This window comes from Mobula birostris, chromosome 5, assembly GCF_030028105.1.
Source record: "Mobula birostris isolate sMobBir1 chromosome 5, sMobBir1.hap1, whole genome shotgun sequence".
Lineage (NCBI taxonomy): Eukaryota > Metazoa > Chordata > Chondrichthyes > Myliobatiformes > Myliobatidae > Mobula > Mobula birostris.
In genome coordinates this window covers 129,752,399-129,775,014 of record NC_092374.1, presented here as the reverse complement: position 1 = coordinate 129,775,014, position 22,616 = coordinate 129,752,399, and the positions used below count along the sequence as shown (strand labels likewise).

General features: G+C 40.6%; 1 protein-coding gene across 2 annotated transcripts in view; it reads right to left on the bottom strand.

The window, feature by feature from the left end:
• tnfaip6 (tumor necrosis factor, alpha-induced protein 6) overlaps positions 1-22,036 on the bottom strand; it is a 52,535-nt gene extending 30,499 nt beyond the window's left edge. For both annotated transcript variants that reach the window (XR_011885913.1, XM_072257281.1), the window contains exons 1-2: positions 21,900-22,036; positions 18,277-18,414 (exon numbers count right to left, since the gene is read on the bottom strand). Coding sequence is in view for 1 of the 2 variants with exons in the window: in XM_072257281.1 (XP_072113382.1) it covers positions 18,277-18,414; positions 21,900-21,993 (232 nt within the window). In the remaining variant the exon portion in view is untranslated. The remainder of the gene's footprint in view (positions 1-18,276; positions 18,415-21,899) is intronic.
• Between the last annotated feature and the right edge of the window lie 580 nt (positions 22,037-22,616).

Sequence of the window (22,616 nt, the reverse complement as noted above, 5' to 3'; positions counted from 1 at the left end):
CAAGGGGATGAGCGTGGCTGGAGGAGATCGACGGGCAGTATGCCATGCTCCTGTTAACACGGAGAGACAGAGTTAACACAGGCAAACAACACCGCGGAAACAAAACTTAGAATACACAATTCTAAGCGGCCGAGAGACAGAGTTAACACAGGCAAACAGCACGGAAACAGAACTTAGAGTACACAATTCTAAGCGGCTGAGAGACAGTGTTAACACAGGCAAACATGACAGAAACAGAACTTAAAATTCACAGTTCTAAGCAGTCAGGAGAATGGGTTAACACAGGCAAACAGCGTGGAAACAGAATTTAGAATACACAATTCTAAGCAGTCGAGAGACAGGGTTAACACAGGCAAACAGCGCGGATGAATGGAAGAGCAGGAGGCAGGCAAAACTTTTCTTGACACAGGGCATTGCTGGAGCTGAACAGCAAACAGAAGACAGGCGGTAGGCAACGCTTTTCTTGGCACAGAGCGTTAAATGGAATGGCAAATGGCAGGCAATCCTAATCTTGACATGGAGCGGCAAATGGAAAGGCAATACTTATCTTGACACGGAGAGACAGAGTTACACAGGTAAACCTCGGTACTGAAGTAAAACATAGAATACGCCATTCTAAGCGGCTGGAAATGTGAATTACCACACTGGCTGAAGCGATAGCCTGGGAACAAGTGGATGCAAAGCCGGGGTTTTTATGCTGCAGGTTTAGATGAGAATCAGGTGCCACAATCAAGGAGCCCAGGAGAACACTGGGAAAAGGGAATTAGGAGAATAAGAGGAATTAACAGTCAGGACCGTGACAATAGGATTCTTAGTCTCCACTTGATTGTTGCTGTTGTCAGGGGAACTTTGGATTCTGACTCATGAAATCACCCTGAGTCTATCCTAGGCACTGATCACAATTCCTTCTGTCTAAGCGAAGTCCCAAGCACCAAGTGAAAGGTGCCCACAATAAATAGGGGTTCCACAAGACACATATGAGACGAACACTTTGATAATTTATTCTCATGCCACTAACTCAGCATGGTTTCTTTCATTCAAGCAACTCTCATGTGTTCATCAACAGATATGGCCATGCCACTAGTGCCTGAGGTCAGAAAAGAATCCAGCCACTATCACTAAACATTAGATATTAACAAAACTACAGTGTTTAACTTGTACAGACACCTTACCTCACAAAGAGTTAAAGTGTCACTTGGAGCTGTTCAAACTTTTATTCAATATTTTACAAAATTTCATGTATCACAACACACATAGTTTAGTTAAAGGAAGATTAAATATTATGATATTAAGGCTCTCTTCAACATTGGCTTGGAACCAGGTTGCTAAATCAAGTACATCTCCTTACTGGCTCTCCTTTTGGTTTTTCAGCACCAGTTACTCAAAGTTCAAAGTAAATTTATTATTAATGTACATATATGTAACCACATACAACTCTGAGCTTCATTTTCTTGCAGACATTCACAGTAAGTACAAAAAACACAATAGATTCAAAGAACGGTCGCACCCAACAGGATGGACAACAACCAGTGTACACAAAAAAACAAACTGAGCAAATACAAAAAAGAAAAAAAATTAATAATAATTAAGTAATAAATATTGAGAACATGAGATTAAGAGGGCTTGAAAGTGGATCCGGTTCAATAATGGGTGAGTGAAGTTGACTGAAGTTATCTTCTCTGGTTCAAGAGCCTGATGGTTGAGGGGTGGTGACTGTTCCTAAACATGGTGGTGCGAGTCCTAAGACTCTTGTACCTTCTACCTCATGGCAGCAGTAAAAAGAATGCATGTCCTGAGTGGTGGGGGGCCCTGATGATGGTTGCTGCTTTACTGTAGCAATGCTTTGTGTAGTTGTGCTCAGTGGTAGGGGGTGTTTTAAGGAGAAGCATCCCCCTCCTTAAATCTACAAGCTTATGATTTCAGTTCTACCATCACTCCTTATTCACCCCCCAAACCAGTTGTATATTTAATATTCAAGTAATATTTGAGTAATCTTGTATATACATTGTTTGAATAAGCATTCTTATTTATTTAAATAATTCATTACAGGTTATGTGCATAAATATGTGAATTGCATACGCCATCACGCTACCACATGATATGTGTGCGCCTCACTTGAAATCCTCGAAGAGGACCACAGCCTTGTCATAGGATTTGGAGGCTTGCGTGCCTCAGTGACCTGAGAGATATGTGGACTGGAGTCAGGGCCTTGTGTTTTGACTCTTGGTAGGGTCACTCATGCAAATAGGTCGAAGGGTAGCAGTCAGACTAAAAGTGGTCCACCGGTACTCCAGATTCAGGGATTCAGCTCAGGGCTAACAACCCTGACTGGTGAAAAAAAAAATGGTTACGGAAACAGTAATGAAGAATCCTATATCTGAGATGGTATACCCGAGTCTCCACCAGGGACTTGCATGATTGACAGTAGTGAAAACCAACAGGAAGCTACTGGCATGATGAAGGAAGCCCAGAACACTGCCAAATCAAGACCAAAATTGGTTTTTGGAATGTATGAACCATGTACAACACTGGCAAGCCAGCACAAATAACTGCAGAAATGCGTCTTTACAGCCTACATATACTGGGTGTCAGTGAAAGAAGATAGACAGGGTCCGGCAGACTAAATGCAGTGACTAGTCAAACAATTTTATACTTAGGAAGATTAAATGGTCAGCATAAAGTTCGTGTGGCTGTCATTTTGAAGTAAGACATCAAGAAGTGCTTGCTGGAGTAGAAGGTAATCAACAGCAGGCTGATGAGAGTCAGGCTGAAAGGGAAGCAAGTGAACACGACTGTGATCCTGCACTATGTTCCAACTAACGATTGTGACATTGAAGAAAAGGATGTCTTCTACAAACAACTGCAAACACCACGTAATGCCATACTCATTGTCATGGGAGATCTAAACGCCAAAGTGGGAAATAACAACTCACACTTCACTCGGATTATGGGTATGCATGAATGTGGACGATGTATAACAATTGTGAAAGACTGGTGGAATTCTGTTCCATGAACAATCTGGTCATGGGAGGGATCCTCTTTCCACACTGTGAAATCCACAAACTGACATGGTACTCACCCAATGGACATGGCAAGAACCAGATTGATCATTTAGTAATCAATGCTTGGCAGGATGTAAAGATGAAGAGAGGAGCAGATGCAGGAAGTGATCACCACCTTGTTGTGGCAGTGATGAAATTCAAGCTGAGAAGCACTGGGACTAGAATGCATATACAAAGATGTTTTGATGTTGAAACCCTCAAGGATACCAGTGTGAGATCTGCCTTCACCATTCAGCTTAAGAATAGATTCTAGGCCTTGCAAGACCCTGATGAGGATGTGTCAGTAAACAAGATCGATACAGTGTGAAAATTGATTGCCTCAGCCCTCAAGGACAGCAGTGACGCTTGTCTAGGATGCAGAGTTGGAAAGAACAAAGAATGGATACAGCAGGAAACGTGGACAGCCTTAGAAGAATGAAGGAAAATTAAGAAGAAAGTATTAGATGCAAAGTCAACATGAATTAAGGAGAAACTTCAGCTAGCATATACTGAAGCTAACAAGAAAGTGAAGAGACTTGTAAGAAAGGATAAGAGAGTCTACATGGAAAACCTTGCAGAGGGGGCCGAAGCAGCAGCCAATTGAGGTGATCAGGGAAATACATACAATATTTCAAAATTGTTAAGTGGAAAGTTTCAGGCCAGATCCGGTGGGCCCATGAGAAATAAGAACGGTCTGCTTTTGACAACTGAGAAAGAGCAAGAGGCACAATGGACAGAGTATTTAAGAGAATTACTGAATAGACCATCACCAAATGAACCCAACATACAAGCGGCAGCAGAGGACCTCAACATCAACACAGATCCACCCACCAAATGAGATTTGTTACTGCATTTAAATAATTAAAAAACAGCAAAACTCCAGGAAATGACCATTTGAATGCCAACCTGTTCAAAGCTGAACTAAAAGTTGCAGCAGCCATCCTGCAACCACTGTTTACAATAATCCGGGAATGGGGACAAGTATCCAAGGACTGGACAAAGGGAGTTATTGTTAGGATCCCAAGAAAGGAGCATTGAATGATTGCAACATCTGGCGTGGCATCACATTTTGTCAGTGCCCAGCCAGATTCTTGCCAAATTCATTGTCCAGTGGATTACAGATGCTATTGATGTGTGCTTAAGTAAAGTGCAAGCTGGCTTCAGGAAAAACAGAGGCTGTGGCAACCAGATCTTTGCACTGTGTAACATCACAGAACAGCGTACAGAGTAGCAGAGACAGCTGTATGTGAATTTCATGGATTTTGAAAAAGCTGTTGATAGCATCCACAGTGACAACCTCCTGCGAATTCTCAAATTGTAGGGGTTTCCTTCTAAAATTATGCAGCTTATCTAGAGTTTCTTTGCTGAATTTACCTGCACAGTTTGGAGACTGCAATTTGAGCTTTAAATTGAAGACAGGAGCCAGTCAAGGCTGTGTGATATCGGTGATATTATTTAACCTGGTGATTGACTGGACTATGAGGCAAACAACTAAAGATAATCAGAGGGGCATTAGGTGAACTCTATTCTCTACTTGAGAAGACCTTGACTTTACAGATGACCTCACATTACTATCACATACAGTATTTACCAGCACATACAAGAGAGCCTGTGTATATGTTGGATTCAGAGTCAGCCAGAGAAAACCTGAGACCATGACCCTCAATGGAAAGTCTCCTCCTCCCGTCAAAGGCATGTGGCATCAACTTACCTGGGCAGCATCATTCGGCAGGACGGTGGGACCAAGGACAAACATCCAAAGCAGACTCAGCAAAGCTAGAAACATCTTCAGATCAATGAGCAACATATGGGGATCTACGAAGTACAGCTGCTATTCCTGCCCTCAGTTGCAGTGGCTAACAGGCATTAACTCACTTAACATAAACCCAAAGTTACACTCACATATTGGACTCCTGTGTCTTCCTTTGAATTAGTTTAATGTTTTAAGCTTTCAAAATGTAACAGCACCAAACAATTGATATAAATCTTCACCCATGCTCAGGCACCAACCACACAATTAGAGACCTTCACTGAGCTCTCACATATCTTCAACAGCACTTGGCTGCAAATGCCCATAGCTATTGCTACTGATTCATTAATCAGAATCAGAATCAGAATCTGGTTTGTTATCATTGGCATGTGACGTGAAATTTGTTAACTTAGCAGCAGCAGTTCAATGCAATACATAATCTAGCAGAGAGAGAAAAAAATTAATAATAAGAAATAAAATAAAACAATAATAAACAAGTAAATTGATTATGTATATTGAATAGATTATTAAAAATGTGCAAAAACAGAAATACTGTATATTTTAAAAAGTGAGGTAGTGTCCAAAGCTTCAGAGTCCGTTCAGAAATCTGATGTCAGAGGGGAAGAAACTGTTTCTGAATCGCTGAGTGTGTGCCTTCAGGCTTCTGTATCTCCTACCTGATGGTAACAGTGAGAAAAGAGCATGCCCTGGGTGCTGGAGGTCTTTAATAATGGACACTGCCTTTCTGAGACACCACTCCCTAAAGATGTCCTGGGTACTTTGTAGGCTAGTGTCCAAGATGGAGCTGATTAGATTTACAACCTTCTGTAGCTTCTTTCAGTCCTGTGCAGTAGCCCCTCCGTACCACACAGTGATACAGCCTGTCAGAATGCTCTCCACCGTACAACTATTGAAGTTTTTGAGTGTACTTGTTGACACGCCACATCGCTTCAAACTCCTAATAAAGTATAGCCACTGTCTTGCCTTCTTTATGACTACATCAATGTTTTGGGACCAGGTTAGATCCTCAGAGATCTTGACACCCGGGAACTGAAGCTGCTCACTCTCTCCACTTCTGATCCCATTATGAGGATTGGTATGTGTTCCTTTGTCTTACCCTTCCTGAAGTCCACAAACAGCTCTTTCGTCTTACTGACATTGAGTGCCACGTTGTTGCTGTGGCACCATTCTACTAGTTGGCATATCTGACTCCTGTACACCCTCTCGTCACCACTGGAGATTCTACCAACAATGGTAGTATTGTCAGCAAATTTGTAGATGGTATTTGAGCTATGCCTAGCCACACAGTCATGTGTATACAGAGTGTAGATCAGTGGGCTAAGCACACACACCTGAGGTGCACCGGTGTTGATCGTCAGCAAAGAGGAGATGTTATCACCAATCCACACAAGATCAGTTATAATCTCTGCCCAAAATTACCACGGCATTGCCAATTTGGGCACACGCTCTTAAAAAGATTTGCCACACCTGGGGTAGACTGTTCTTTCTCTCCCAAGGGAAATGTCAAATACTGGAGGGAATAACATTAAGGTGAGTGGGATAAGGTTTAAAGAAAATTTATATGGCAAGTTTTTAAACAGAGAGTGGTAGGTGACTGGAAGATGCTGCCAGGGGCTGTGATGGAAGCAACAATATCAATATTTAAGCAGTGTTTTGACAATCATATGAGCAAGCAAGGGCTGTGGGGTATGAAGCTTGTGCAGTTTAATTGGAATCATGGTTGGTACAGACATTGTAGGTTGAAGTGCCCATTCCTGTGTTGCACTTTTCTGAACCAAATCTGTGACAGCAGGGTAGTGTAATGGTTAGCACATGTTTTACAGTACCAACAGCCTAGGTTCAATTCCCACCACTGCCCGTAAGAAGTGTGTATGTTCTCCCTGTGACCGCATGGGTTTCCTCTGGGTGCTCCAGTTTTCTCCCACAGCCCAAAGGTATGGGTTAATAGGTCAAGGTTTACAGTTGAAAGGTTAATTGGCCATTGTAAGTTGTCCCGTGATTCAGCTAGGGTTAAGTCAGGGGTTGTTGGGCAGTGTGGCTTGAAGGGCCGCAAGGGCCAATTCCACACTGTATCTCAATAAATAAATTTAAAAATAAATAAAATCTGCTTCTATCATCATTTCAGGCAGTAGATTCTCGATCATAAAATATTTTTCGCATGTTGCTACTGCTTTTTAACAAATTGTCTTAAATCTGTGCCACAATTATTAAGAAAGTCAACTCCCATCAGTAACATTAAACACATCATTTTGTGGCATCAGTGTCTTGGACTCCTCTTTATTTAATGGGTGGGATGAATTATTAAACAAAAATGAGTTACTACTGTTATCAAAACCATTAATGATTTTGAACTTCTCTATTCTGAGAACACTCACAAATTTCTCTGGATTCTCAACATGATTTGCTTCAGAAAACATGATATGAACTAATTACCAAAGGTGTTGTTATTTAATATTTTAGTAATGTTTGATTAAGCTTCTTGTTCATTTAAATAATTAATTACAGGTTATTTGTATAAATACATAAATTGTATACGTCATCATGCTACCACGTGGTAAGTGCACCACTGGCTTAAAGTAAACATGAAGTTATACACACATTTCGGCCTTTGCTTGAATTAGTTTAATATCTTGAAGTTACAAAGCATAACATGTTGCAGTTGGTTAAGGTCAAACAATTGAAACAGAGAACTCAGTGATTCTAGGTTTGTCCTGAAATGATTGACTTCTAGTGCAGTGACAATTGGGAAAAACATTTTACATGTGAGTTTACATAAGGGGAAACTGTCTTTCTGAATTCCCATCAATGATCACAATACTTTACAATACTTACTGAAAAGGTAGGAGGTAATTGTAATATTGGTGAAACTGAATTGATTCTCCCCTCACTTAGATCTACAGTTCCAGATCAATGGAGTGTGAAAATCAGTGACTAGAAATTCTTTGGTTCAGTTACAAACAACAGAAGAAAAAATATAAGCGGAGTGCAGTCAATGGCAACTGGCCCTGACCCTTATTTTCCAAGTACTGATGTGTACACCAGGTCTTCAAGGATTTGAAAACATATCATTCAATGGCATGTGTCCTTGCAATTGTCTAGCTGGCGCCAAGCCAGTGTTTGAGATATTTTCTGGGAAAAAATTCTACTGCTCTCAGCTTGTAAAAGAATCATTCATTTGGCAGTAATTATAATCATGATATATCTTTTTATTATGAGTGGGCTTTAATAAATTGAGGGGTGGAACTGTATGCCATATGCCAACATTTTTTTTTGTATGTCATCTTGGGCACTCATGCCATATGTTTGCCACCCATGGCCTGTCTATGCCTCTCATAATGTATATTTCAATCAGGTCTCACTTCAGCCTCCAACATTCCAAAGAAAACAGCTCAGGTTTGTCCAACCTCTCCTTAAAGCTAATACTCTCTAGTCCAGGAAGTGTGTGGGAGCACGGTGAAGTCGGGGCATATTTGAGGTGAACTCAGGGTGAACGGAGCAGAGCAATGTTAGAGTGGAAACGAGGGTGATTAGGGGCCTGCCCAACTAAACTGAGAGTGAGGTTTGATTGGTCTAAGTGCTGGGCTGATTTGGAAAGGTTGGTTACGAGCCGACATGTGGTGGTGGGTCCAGGCCCGGAACGTATCAATGCAACAGGTCTTAGAGCAAGGAACAACCCGACGTTTGGATGATTTAAACACCGGGCCAGATGGATTGAAAAGGCAGGGTGTCAGGACCAGAGGCAAGAATTGGACCAGTTCTGTTCACTGCTCTTCAACATTTACTCTGCCCTTCGCTAAACTGATGCTGAGGCTGTGGCCTGCTCCAGCTTCTCCAGGCTTCATTCCTGCAGGCTATGTGATGTTTACTCTACTAGGTGCTGAATTGAGGCTGAGGCTGTGGGCCTGCTTTGGCTACTCCGGCATTTGTGTCTGAGGACTCATTTTCACTCTAAATGCTACTTGCTTACTTTCATTTTGTTAGTCTTTTTTATGGGTTCATTTGGGTTTCTTCTTTTGTGGCTGACTGTAAGGATGCAAATCTCAAAGTTGTATACTTTGATAATAAATGTACTTTGAACTTTGATCATAGTGAACTTCTGCTCTTTCTCTAAAACATTCACATCCTTCCTGTAACGTGGCTACATCTGTAGAAATAGGAAGTACTTGAATTAATTATCTGTGAGGGGAAGAAATGTAAATGTAAGTGTATCTGTAAATTGAAAGTCTTGTTATGCTGAGCAAAAAAAAACTAAAAAATTCAAAGTTAATACTTTTGGCTCCTTAAAGTTAATACACTCTTATCCAAGTAACATCATCGTCAACCTCTGCAATTTCTCTGAAACCTCCACATCCTTCCTCTAATGTGACTAAACTTGTAGAAATATTAAGTACTTGAATTAATTATCTGAGAGCAAGTTAGTAATTTGGAAGATAATACAAGAGAACATTCAAAATAAAAAGTTGTTTTATTGTATTTTAGCTCACAATAAAATATGTGGAAGAAAATCAAACAGAAGATTTTTTGATTAATAGATATTTCTATCAGAATAATGGAACAATGAAATGAAGCAATGGATAGTCAAATCTTTGTTAAACTGTTTGGGTCAGATCAATCTGGAGAAGGGATCTCAAAGCCTTTTTTCTTCATTGTACTTGGGCCCAAATACTTCATTTTTAAATACAAAACTGCTGATGAACTCAACAGGTCAAACAGCATCCTTGGGAGCAAGGGATTGTTGTCATTTTTGATCGAGAGCAAGCTTCAGGACTGACAGTGGAGAGGGAAGAGAGTTGCTGCAAAATGGAAACAAGAGACTTCGAATACTCAGATCTGGAGTAAAAAGTACAACTGCTGGAGAGAATTCAGTGTGGTTATCTTAGGAATGGATTCAAGATATTTTCAGATGATAAAAAATGATCTGTGTGGATGACAACAAAGAGAAAAGCTTTCAACTTCATGAAGATATAAATGACATGATGAATTGGTGAGAAAAGTGTCAAATGGAGCTCTTCCATGGAATTGGCAAATGCTAAGTGTTTTATTATTGCCACATGTACTGAAATACATTGAAAATCTTTTGTGTATATGCTATCTTGACAGAATCTTCCATACGTAAGTATGTCTACATGGTACAACAGGAAAAAAGACAGAAAGCAGAAGATAGTGTTAGAGTTCCAGGGAAAGTACAATCTAGCTAGACAAATTAAGTGAAAAGGCCATGGTGAGATAGACTGAGAGATCAAGAGTTTATCCTTATTGTATACTAAATTTGTGTATGTATTAACCATGGTTGTACTAGGGATAAAATTCAAGAAGTAGCTTCCCCTTGCTTGCTTCCGATGCAGTGTCTTTACAAGACGGGTGACCCTGAGCATTGTCCTGTTAAAAGGATCTGCTGCTCAGCGTCTGAGAAGCAGGAACCATCGATTGTGTTACTCACAACTTGCCTTCTGCTTCATCCGCCACCTGCATTCCGTGGCTTCACTGTAACCCAAGTAGGGAGGCTAACAGGTGCTACAGCTTGCCGAAGGGTGACCTGGAGGTAGCTATGGTTAATGGTAACCTCATTACCCAAAGCAAATGCTTAAGCTTTTGACACTGTCAGACAGCAAGATCTTCTGTAAATGCTTCAAGATCTTGACATAGATGGGAAATATATATGTTTCTTAAGAAACTTATACTGGGACCAGACAGCATCCATCATATCAGAAGGAGAAGTGAGTGGGTATGTGAATATCATGAAAGGAGTCAGGCAAGGTTGTGTCTTTTCACCAGACTTATTCAACCTGTATAATGAAAATATCTTGAGAAGTATCAAAGACATCAAAGGATTCACAATTGGAGGCCATAATATAAATAACATCAGATATGCCAATGACACCGTACTAATAGCTGACTCAGAAACAAAACTTCAAGAACAACTCACTATAGTGGCAGCAGAAAGTAATCGCAGAGGCCTCTCAGTCAACACCAAGAAGACAGAAAGCATGGTCATCTCCAGAAAGACAAACATCCCACAATGTGTGATCAAGATCGGAAATACAAACATCAAGCAAGTCAACAAATTCAAATATTTTGGCAGCCTAATAACAAGTAATAGCTGGTGCGACAGAGATATCAAATACAGAATAGCAATGGCGAAAGAAGCTTTCCAAAAAATGAAGACCATATTAACAGGCAGAAAGATGAGCAAGTACACTAAAGACAGAATACTGCAGTGCTACATTTATTCTATCCTGACTTATGGAAGTGAATGCTGGACCATTTCTCTAGCAATGGAAAAGAGACTAGAAGCAGCTGAGTTATGTTTCTACAGGAGAATGTTAAAAATATCATGGACCACACACACATCAAATGAAGAAGTTCTCAGAAGAGCCCAAGCAGCTCGATCACTCATACCAACAATAAGAGAAAGACAACTCAGATTCCTAGGGCACATCATGTGGAAAGATGAACTAGAAAAACTCATACTCTCTGGAAATATTGAGGGGAATAAACCTAGAGGAAGACCTCGGTTTATGTACGTCAGAAGCATAGCCAGGTGGCTACACATGGAGGAAATGGAAGTCATCCAAAAAACGAAGGATAGATCTGTATGGAAAACCATGGTCACCAAAGTCTGCATCGGATATGGTACCTAGTCAGACAGACATACTAGCTTTATTCAAGAGTCTTATAACAATGCGATTTAAGCTGTCCTTAGGCCTGTGAATTTATACATAGAACTTAGAACAGTACAGCACAGGAATAGCATTGTTGCGGTCCATAATGTTTGTTTGTTTATTTATTGATTTATTTGAGCCATATCGGTGCTGGACTTCAGACCGAAGGCTCCCAAGTTCGAGTCCAGCCAGCTCCCTTGCACGCCGGGTTGAGCGTCGAGAGCAAATCAACCTCGTAAAAATAAGAAAGCCTGCTAAAAAAAAGTCATGACGGCATCCCGATGATTCCACTCGGAGTTAAAGGCTTTCTTCTTTGAGCCATGTCACCCCAGCAGCTCCGCAATCCAGATTAATTCTAACCAAATTCTGGGACAATTTATAATGACCAATTATCCTACCTGGTACATCTTTGGACAGTGGGAGGTAACTAGAACACCCTGAGAAAACCCACACATTCCGAGGGGAGAATGTACAGAACAGGGCCAGAATTGAAATCTGAACACCAATATTATGCTGAACCAATTAAATTAGTAATCAAATGGCCAACAAAACTAACCCCTTCTGCCTACACAATGTCCATATCATTCCAATTTCTTCACATTAGCATCACTTAAAAATTCCTAATGTATCTGTCTCTACTACCACCCCAGGCAATGCATTCCTGGTATTCACTACACTATGTAGAAAAGACTGTGCTGCTCACATCTCCTTTGAACTTATCCCCTCTCACCTTAAGTGCATGCTTTCAATCTACTTCACAATGACCCTGGCACTTAACAATTCCATGGAAGAGCCCCATTTAACACTTTCTAATCAAGTGAACAAAGCTGGTATTAGACATTTTATCTCTGGGAAAAAGATACAGTCTGTCTATTCTATCTTATAAACTTCTATCAGATCTCCTTTTAGCCTCTGTCACTCCAGAGAAAACCACCCAAGTTTGTCCAACCTTTCATTATAGCACATGTCCTCTAATTCAGGCAACATCCTGGTAAACCTCTTCTGCACTCTTGCTAAAGCCTCAACATTCTTCCTACAATGGGGCGACCAGAACTGTATAGAATATTCCAGATGTGGCCTAACTAGAGTTTTATAAAGTTGCAACATAACTTACTGACTTTTGAATTGAATATCTCAACTAATAAAGGCAAGCTTGTCATAAGCCCTCTTAACCACCCTATCAATCTGTGTAGCCATTTTCAGGGAGCTATGAATCGGATCTCAAGATCCCTCTGCTCATCAACACTGTTAAGAGTCTTGCCTTTAACAGTGTACTATCTCTTTGCATTTGACCTATCAAAGTGTAACACTTTACACTTGGCTGGGTTAAACTCCATCTGCCATTTCTTCACCCATATCTACAACTAATCTATATCCTGCTGGACTCTTTGCCAATTTTCTATGCTATCCACAACACCAACAATCTTCATATCATCTGCAAACTTACTGCCCTTTCCATCTACATTTTCATCCGTACATCACAAACTGCAGAGTACCCAGTACAAATGCTTGTGGACCACCACTTATCATAGACCTTCAGCTAGAATAAGTCCCTTTAACCACTACTGTCTAGCTTCTATGGGCAAGTCAGTTTTCAATCCAAATGGTCAATACAGCCTGGTTCCCATGCATCTTAATATTCTGGATGAGCCGCCCATAAGGGACCTTTTCAAACACTCTACTAGACAACATCCACATCACTACCTTCATCAATCGTCCTCATCGCCTCTTCAAAAAAATTGATCGAGTTAGTAAGACATGACTTGTCCCACACAATCCATGCTGGCTCTTCCGAATTAGGCCATAGCTTTCCAAATACTCATAAATCCCAGCCCTAAGAATTCTCTCCAGTAACTTCCCTATCCCTGACGTGAGACTCACCGGTCTATAGTTTTAAAGATTATCCCTGGTTCCCTTCTTGAACAATGGAACAATGTTAGCTAGTTGCCAGTCCTCCTGTACCTCGTCTGTGGCTACAGAGGATATGAAGATATTGGTCAAGGCCCCAGCAATCTCTTCATTTGCCAACACTACCTCCTCATTTGTGCCCTAGAATTTTATCACGTTCAGCACTGATCTCCCTAACATCCACACCCTTCTTCTTGGTAAGTACTGATATAAAGTACTGATTAAGGACTTCGCCCCCATCCTCTGCATCTAAACTAACTCCCCTCCCCCCTTATCCTTGAGTGGTCCTAACCTCTCCCTCATTATCTTCTTGCTCCTGATGTATGTGTGGAATGCCTTGGGATTCCCTTTAATCCGACCTGCCAAAAAATTTTCATGGCCCTGCCTGGCTTTCCAAATAGCCTTCTCAAGTTCTTTTCTAGCTTCTTTATAATTCTCAAGGGCTCTATTTGATTCTAGCTTCCTAAGCTTTATAGACTTCTTATTTTTCTTCATGACTAAATTCATCACCTCTCTCGACATTCAAGGTTCTCTTACCTTACCATCCTTGTCCTTCATTCTGACTGAAACACACCTGTCTTTACTCTGTGCAGTTGGTCTTTAAACACCCCCCACATGCCCTGCTCCAATTTAATACTCTGCCACAAGATCCATACATATCTTGTATAGTTGTCTTAAAACCTAAGGAGTTGTGGTCACTGTTACCTAACCGCTTACCCATTGAAAGGTTGGTCACCTGGCTAGGCTCATTAGCCAACACCAGGTCCAGTACTGCCCCTCTGCTTGTTGGACTATCTACATATTGATTTAAGAAATCCTCCTAGATGCACCTAACAAATTGTGCCCCATCTAAACCTTTTGTACAAAGAAGGCTGTGGTTTATATTAGGGAAGTTGAAGTCCTCCATGACAATAACCTTATTGTTTTTACACCTTTCTTTAATCTGCTTGCATTTCTGTTCCATAGATGATGGTGGCACGCCGCGCATGCGCAGCTCTCTGGTGAAAATGATATCGTATCTGTTAAATAGGGGCCGTGGATAATTCTGATTTGATGGAGAATGGACGTGAAAGCACAGAAGAACATCTGCAGAAATTTCTGAAACGCCCGTTCGCTGCTGTTGTTACTGTGTGGTCGTGAATCTTTCGGAGGGTAGGCCTCAAAATCCCTGGCCTTGCCTGCTTTTGGCAACCGAAAAGGAGGTCGAATCGTTCGGACAGAGTTGGCGCTCAGTACCCGGTGTCGGAGAGCTGATCAGAGCTCAGAGTTTTCGGATGACTCAGAGTCGGATTGTGGTTGGCATGGCAGGGAGAGTTTTTCTTTCTTCCTTCTCCCGTCTGCGTGAGATGTGGGACATTTAAGAAACTTTGAACTTTACTGTGCTCACTGACTTCTTCATCAAGATATGGTATTGTTACACTGTTTGTAACTATATGTTATAATTACGTGTTTTTGTCAGTTTTTTCAGTCTTGGTTTGTCCTGTGTTCTGTGATATCACACCGGAGGAAATATTGTATTATTTCTTAATGCATGCATTACTAAATGACAATAAAAGAGGACTGCGTATCTTCATAAACATAATGCAGTATTTATGCAATTGATTGTGGCCAGAACAAAAATATTGTTTACTAGAACACAAAGGGTGAGGTTCCATCTCATCTGCAATGCATACATAGCGGTGGGGGTGGGGGGGTAAGATCCAGTTATTTTCCTTAATTATTGTCCAGCCTCTCTATTATTGGCTGGTGTCAGAAACATATTGTTCTGAACAATAAAGAATTATTTTATGTAACTGGCACAGCCCTTTCTCTGTCAGGGTATTTTTGCTGCTGTTCAAACTTGTTACAGATGATTTTGAGGAGAAGCTGTGTGCATTTCTATTTAATATATGGAGGCCTTACAAAGCATTTGTCAGACCACATTTGTGGGTAGTTTTGGGCTCCATGTCTGAGGTTCAAAGGTTCAAAGGTCAAAGTTAATGTCAGAGAAATGCATACAATATACATCTTCACAAACATCCTCGAAAACAGAGGTGCCCCAAAGAATGAATGACAGTTAAACGTGAGAACTCCAAAGTCCCCCCCCCAGCTATCCCCTCCCATGCGTAAATGGCAGCGAGCAACAATCCCCCCTCCCCCACCGGCAAAACCCGCTACTGAGCACAAGCATGAGCTAAGCGATAGCAAAGACACAGACCAAAGTTACCCCAGAAGCTTTGCATTTCATCCGAAATTCGACACACCACAGGTTCTCTCTCTCCCTGGCAAGGGAGAGGGAAGTGACTCCCATTTTCACAGTGAGCGGGAGACATAACGACAACCCGCTGGTTTACAATATTAAAAGTCTGTTTCATTGCTTTTTTCGAGAAAGGGTGTGCTGGCAATGAAGAAGGTTCAGAGGAGATTTACCACATAGAGCAGAAATAATTATCACCAACTTCAGAAACCTTGGGAAGCTCACAACTGTATCCAAAAAGTATTGTAGGAGCCATGTATCTATTTTCTGTCTGCTAGTATTGTTTTTTGTGTGGTGCGTTTTTATTATGTGTTACATGGGTTGGGGTGTGGCAGAAACAAATAAGTATAGTTACATATTAACATTTTGTCTTAGTTAGCTAGTTTAAAGGGCGTGAGCCAGGGAATAATTATTTTTGTTCTCTGCTTATTTACAATCTTCGCTTAATCACGCTAATTTGAATGCTAATTACTCTTGTTTCATTATATCGCTAATTTTGGTTTCATTAGTTTTTTATTGCTATGAGATAATTTGTCTTTGGTGGTTACATAATCAAGGATTGAACGTTCTTTTTCTCAACTTGGAACTCATTTATTTGGAAGTGTGTCAAATAACGTTGACTCCTGTACAGAGTCTCTCAACGGTTTGGGTTTGTTTTTAAGTATCTGCTACAATTATGATGTAACAACAGTAGCAGCTTACAACATGTACAGATTAGTAGGGGCTCTTTGGGCCACCAAGATCAGGCCAACCTCTTTGTCCATGTACATTAACAAAAATCTAAGTAAGGGTTTATAAAATTTACCGCATGGAAACAGCATTTGCCTTAACTGAATGATGCTGGTGTTCTTATTGCATTATAGTCTCCTCCAAATCTATTTCTTCTAACCATTAATAATAGAAGTAGACCATAACACCATGAGATAATGGCCCATTGTTTCATCATGGCTGATCCATTTACCTCTCAGCCCCTTCTCCTGTTTTCTCCCAGTTACCCTTTATACCCTAATCGAGAATCTATCAACCTCTGCCTTAAGTAGGCTCAATGACTTGGCCTCCACAGCTGACTATGGCAATAAATTCCACAGATTCACTACCATCTAGCGGAAGAAATTCCTTCTTATCTCCATTCTAAATGGATGTCCCTCTATTCTGAGGCTGTGTCCTCTGGTCCTAAACTCCCCCACCATAGGAAACATCCTCTTCACATCCACGCTATCAAGGCCGTTCAACGTTCAATAGTAGCTAGCTTTCTATACTATTTCCTTTGGTTATTCAATGCAGATGTTTTTTGTTTGAATTGGCATTATGGATTGTTGTGTGTTATTTCTGAGTCAGCAATCTGTGCTGCTGCAAGCAAGTGTTTCTTAGAGTCATAGAGCAGTTCATGCTGATCTGTTTTTTGTCTAGTCTTATCTACCTGCACCTGGACTCTAGCCTCCATACCCCTCTCATCCAGGTACTTATCCAAACTTCTCTTAAATTTTCCAATTAAACTCACATCCATCTTCTCTGGTGGCAGCTTATTCCATACTTGCACCACCCTCTCAGTAACCCCTCAGATTATCCTTCACTTTTCACCCCAAATTTATGGCCTCTAGTAATAGTCTCACCCAGCCTCAGAGGAAATGGTCTGCATGTATTTACCCTATCTATATCCCCCATAATTTTGTATACATTTATAAGATCTCCCCTCCTAACTTATTCAACTTTTCCCAATAACTCAGGTCCTGGCAACATCCTTTGTAAATTTTTTCTGCATTGCACCTATACTTTGCCTCTCAAAGTCCAACGCTGTTTCCCCATCATGAGAGGTGGAAATAGGCAAGGCTGGCCAACAGAGCTCTGGTGAAGTTGTACAGGCCAATCCCCTGTACAGTGGATACAATGGATTGCAGAAGCTTTTTGATGAACTCCCACCATACCATCGACTTTGGACAACGGAGACAGGAGGTCATTAGCTCCACTGGGAGCTAAGGGCCCAAGTAGAAGAAAGTATCTACACCTCATTGTACTTGTGCAGATGACAATAAACTTGGCTTGACAACTTGACTTGGCACAGGGATGGTGTGTTGAGGGGTCTGTTATTGTGCACTATTGTTCAAATTTCTATGTACAAGTTTCATATACTATTTACTCTATGATCATAATGTGATATATCCATGAGGTGCAGTTCCTGTAACTAAATCCTGTACCAAAAAAAGTCAGTAATTTTATCGCGGCTTCTCCTCTCCTTCCACCCATTGGACAGAAGGTGCAAAAGCCTGAATGCACCTATCACCAGCACAGCTTCTATCCCGCTGTTATAAGACTACAAAGTAAACTTCTTATACAATTAGATGGACTTCTCACCTCACAATCTTCATTGTCATGGCCTTGCACCTTATTGTCCACCTGCACTGCACTTTCTCTGCAACTTTAATACTATATTCTGTATTCAGTTATTGCCTGTTCCTTGTACTGTCTCGATGTTCGGATCTGATGGAATAATCTGTATGGATGGCAAGTAAAGCAAGCTTTTCACTGTACCTTGTTATATGTGATAATAATGAACCAATTATCAATTTACCATATCGGCTATTTCAATTAGAGTCAGCACCTTACCAATAGTTTGTTTAATGAAGTGATATTCCATCTCATGTACACGCTCGTTCTTACCTATTTTTTGAGCTGCTTTCAACTGATTATACGTTGCAAGAGTGCCACCCTCATTATTGCAGAGCAGTTTAGCTTCTCTCTGGGTGAGCTGGTATTTTCCTTTACGTGATTCTCTGTGATAAACACCGGCTGCTTGTTCTGCAATTACATTAAAAATATATATCAGTTTCTAGCACTTCTTTCAAACTACTTTCATTATTATGTCATTGACAAATCTAGTCTTCCAATCTTGGCTTTAGTTCATACTGTATATCTTCCTCCAAGAGGACCACAACCTTGTCTTGGTTTGGAGGCTTGCATGCCTCAATGACTGGGAGAGCTATGATGGCTGGAGTCAGGGCCTTGTGCTTTGGCTCTTGGTAGGGTCACCCATTTCAAACAGGTCAAAGGGTAGAGGCCAGACTAACAGTGGTCCACTGGTTCTCCTGGTATGGGGGTCAGCTCAGAGTTAACAACTTTGTCTGGTTAAAAAACAAAATTGTTATAGAAACAGCAATGAAGAATCCTCCTGTATCTGTCTGCAATGGTATACCTGAGTGTCCACCTAGGACTTGCATGGCTGACAGTAGTGAAAACGAGAGGAAGCTATCAAAGTACATTTATTGCCAAATTACATATGCAGTATACAAAGCTGAAATTCTTCTTCCCCACAGATAGTCATGAAATAAAGGAAACCTTGGAAGCCATTTAAAGAAAAACATCAAACCCCACCCTACCGGCATCCTGAACACCACCAAGACCAAGACCAAAACAGATTGCCCAGAACAGATAGAGATAGAGGACCGTCATTGCAGCTCTAAACACCGGCAGTGTAATGGGCTGTAAGTAGGTAAGTCAAATATGTACATTTCAATCCCTACATTTGACTTGCTATTATACTGCTGTGATGTGGAGCAGTGACATTTCTCACAGTGAACAATGTTCACATGAGAGTGTAAACAAATGACAGAAGTTAAAAACAAAGTTAAACTAACAATTGTGATTATTAAAAAATCCATTTAGGGATCTGTATTCAATGTCCATTCCGGATTTCCCTTGGAAAAAGTAATCGTAAGTCACTGCCATAATAACCTGTAGTCCTTCTGGTTTGTTTACCCCACCGTGTTGTTGACTAGGGAGTTTACTTAGCGAAACAGAGCAAAGTAGGCCCAACTAGCCCTTCAAGCCACTTCACCCCAGCAACCCTGAAAACCCCAATTTAACTCTAACCTAAACAGGGGACAATTTATAGCAACCAGTTAATCGTCTTTGGACTTTGGGAGGAAACCAGAGAACCCCGAGAAAACCCACGCTTTATATGTGGAGGACGTACGGAGATTCCTTTCAGAATGGTCCCAGAATTGAGGTCCAAACTCCAGAATGCCTTGAGCTTCCAGGATTTAAATCCATTAAAAAAGAGAACTAGTAATATCTCTTTCCAGTTCAGAATGGCAGGCATCATAGAAGGAAACCTGCATGGTTGTGTTGCTTCCACCCCCCTGCCATCCTTGTTCTTCTTGGAGGTGGGTCATGGATTTGTGAGGTACTGGTGGAACAGCATGGGTGGGTAACTGTGGTACGTATTGTAGATGGTATCCACTTGAGCTGCATCATGGTAGTGGTGGCAGGAATTAATATAGTGGATGGGATGCAAGTCAAGTGGGCTGCTTTGCCCTGGATGGTGATGAGCATCTTGAGAGTTGTTCTTGCTGACTCACCTAGGGATAAAATCTCTGAACTTTTTTTCTGATCTATGCTCTTTATTCAGTGGAAAGACCTTGTCGTGTCAGGAACTGAGTCATTCACCACAGGATACCCAATCCCTGGCTTGCTCATGTTGCTAAGGCATTTATATGTAAGTGAATTTTAGTTTTTGGTTAATGGTGGCTCTCAGGATATTGATGGAGAGAGGTAAAACCATTAAGTGTCAAGAGCAGGTATTATACCCTCTTTTCTTGTAGATGCTCATTGCCTGGCTTAACAGCCCAGGTCTTAACATTGTTGCTGAAAGTTGAGATATGAGTGGAATTGAACACTATGGAGTCAGTTTAATCTTGTGATGAAGCAGATGAAGATGGTCAATCCCAAGACATAGCCCTGTGGAACTCTTACAATGATGCTTTACTAGATCTTGACAAACTGACTATTGTAAAAGAAAAGAGCAGTGACTACTTTGTTTACTGCAAACTTTTCTTATATTTTTAACTCGATTTAAAATTTCATTGCTGTTTTGGTTGACATTTTTCACAAATAATTTCTTCTTGCTGAAATTTGCTTTCGTTATTTGATGAAAAATTGATATTTGTTTGAAATATCCACTCCCTTCTCTGTGAAATATAAACTTGCATTTGCCTGCAAAGTTTAAATCTCCACCTATTCCAAGGCAGTTAAAAACAGCCCTTTGCATGCTGTAGTAACAAAAACCTTCCAAAGTCACAGCTGGAAAAGTACATTAGTGGACACTTTGTAAGTCCAGCACCCGATGTAACCACCATTGCCCCATTCATCACCTATCAATTCTGAAAAGTTAGGATATTCAACACTCAAGAAAGAAATAATTCTATACATAGTGATATAAAAATCCAAAAAAGGGTTAATGGGTTGGATTTCTCTGTATTGAAACATTTGTACTTAGAAAGGAATATCTTTTTTAATACAGGATTGGAACATTATCTTTTCCATATGGCCCGAAGATAGAATTCAAGACAGCAATATTCACCACAGAGAAATGAAATTTGTATCTATATATTGACTGTGAGTGGGTACTGTAAATCACAGTTACATCAGATGTTTATTAATGTGCACTTTCCAAGTCTGGTTTTGGAAATTTATAGATATCACAGCATACAAGGAGATGTTTCATATATGATATGAACCAAAAAACACTGATTTAAGTCTTTATCTACTTTCCTTTTAAATCAAGGCAGGAAATATTTGTCTTTTTAAAACTCTCTCTTTGAGCATGGAGTTATTGATACACAGTTATATTGCATTATCATTACCTCCCTAACACCTACACACTTCCCTTCAGTCCCCCTGCTAACATCCACATACACAGTTATGCCTTTATAAAATGATATTCATTAAAATGTGGCTACACAAAGCTTTACAGTACAGGGAATTCGGGTTCAATTCCCGCCGCTGCTTGTAAGGAGTTTGTATGTTCTCCCCATTACCGTGTGGGTTTCCTCCCACAGTCCAAAGATATACCAGTTGGTAGGTTAACTGGTCATTGTAAATTGTCCCATGATTAGGCTAGGGTTATATTGGGGGTATCCCAATGATTAAATAAATAAATCAGTTCCCCTCTTGGCCAAATTATGTGTTGTATATAAAGAAGACCCATGTTAATTTTTCTATTAAGTTTAGATATGTTTATATTTTAAATACAACTAATAGTCTGGCAAGTGATGTCTAACAATTTATACATTAATACGACAGTATGTTTTGCAGTTTGTTCTAACAATGAAATCATAAAGTATTTTCTCCAAGGCAACAGAATCTGAACAGTTTGAAGTATTTATCAAATAAGTAATATGAACTTAATTGCCGAATTAAAACACAATTTCAGATCATAGACTCCAGAGAGAAATGAGTTTTCTTAAATGTAAGTGAAAAGCACAAAAGAACAATTGTGGACTTACCTAACCAAATTGAGTTGTGCAGCACTCCGTTTTTCACACCCCAGCTGACTGTCTCATGCCACAGCAAAATAATGAACAAAACATTCGGAGACATGGCTGCAGTTGTACCTCTCAGCTCGAGCTTGTCTGTATGAATGGTGTTACGGTAAGAGATAGAGCAGATATAGCTGCTAGTAGACCACACTGTGTTTCAACATCTGGTTACCAAATGTTTTTACTTCCTAAATGCTTAGTGGCTCTGAGATCATTGTGGTTGCAGGAATTCCATTCATTTGTACTGGACAGCATACTAACTGGTTTTCATTGTATGAATGCTTTCTCAACTGTATTACATACTATAGCTTATTTCTTTCTCTTTTTGATTAAATTGCCTGTGGATTTGGGGCATTTAGAAAACAATCACGTTTAACGTACAAGTACAGATATTTTTTGTGGATTGTCTCAGCGCAACCCAAATAGTGCCTGGTATCCTGGGGGTGTGGGGGAGGGTAGAAAATGGGTTCTAATTATGCTTGGGGATTTTGTTGTTCCCTCCAAGAGGACAACACCTTGTCATAGGGTTTGGAGGCTTGTGTGCCTTAATGACCCTGAGAGCTATGTTGGCTAGAGGCAAGGTTTTGTGCTGTGACTCTTGGTACGGTCACCTATGCCAAACAGGTCAAAGAGTAGAGGCCAGGCTAAAGCCTGATTTATACTTCTGCATCAACGCATCGCCGT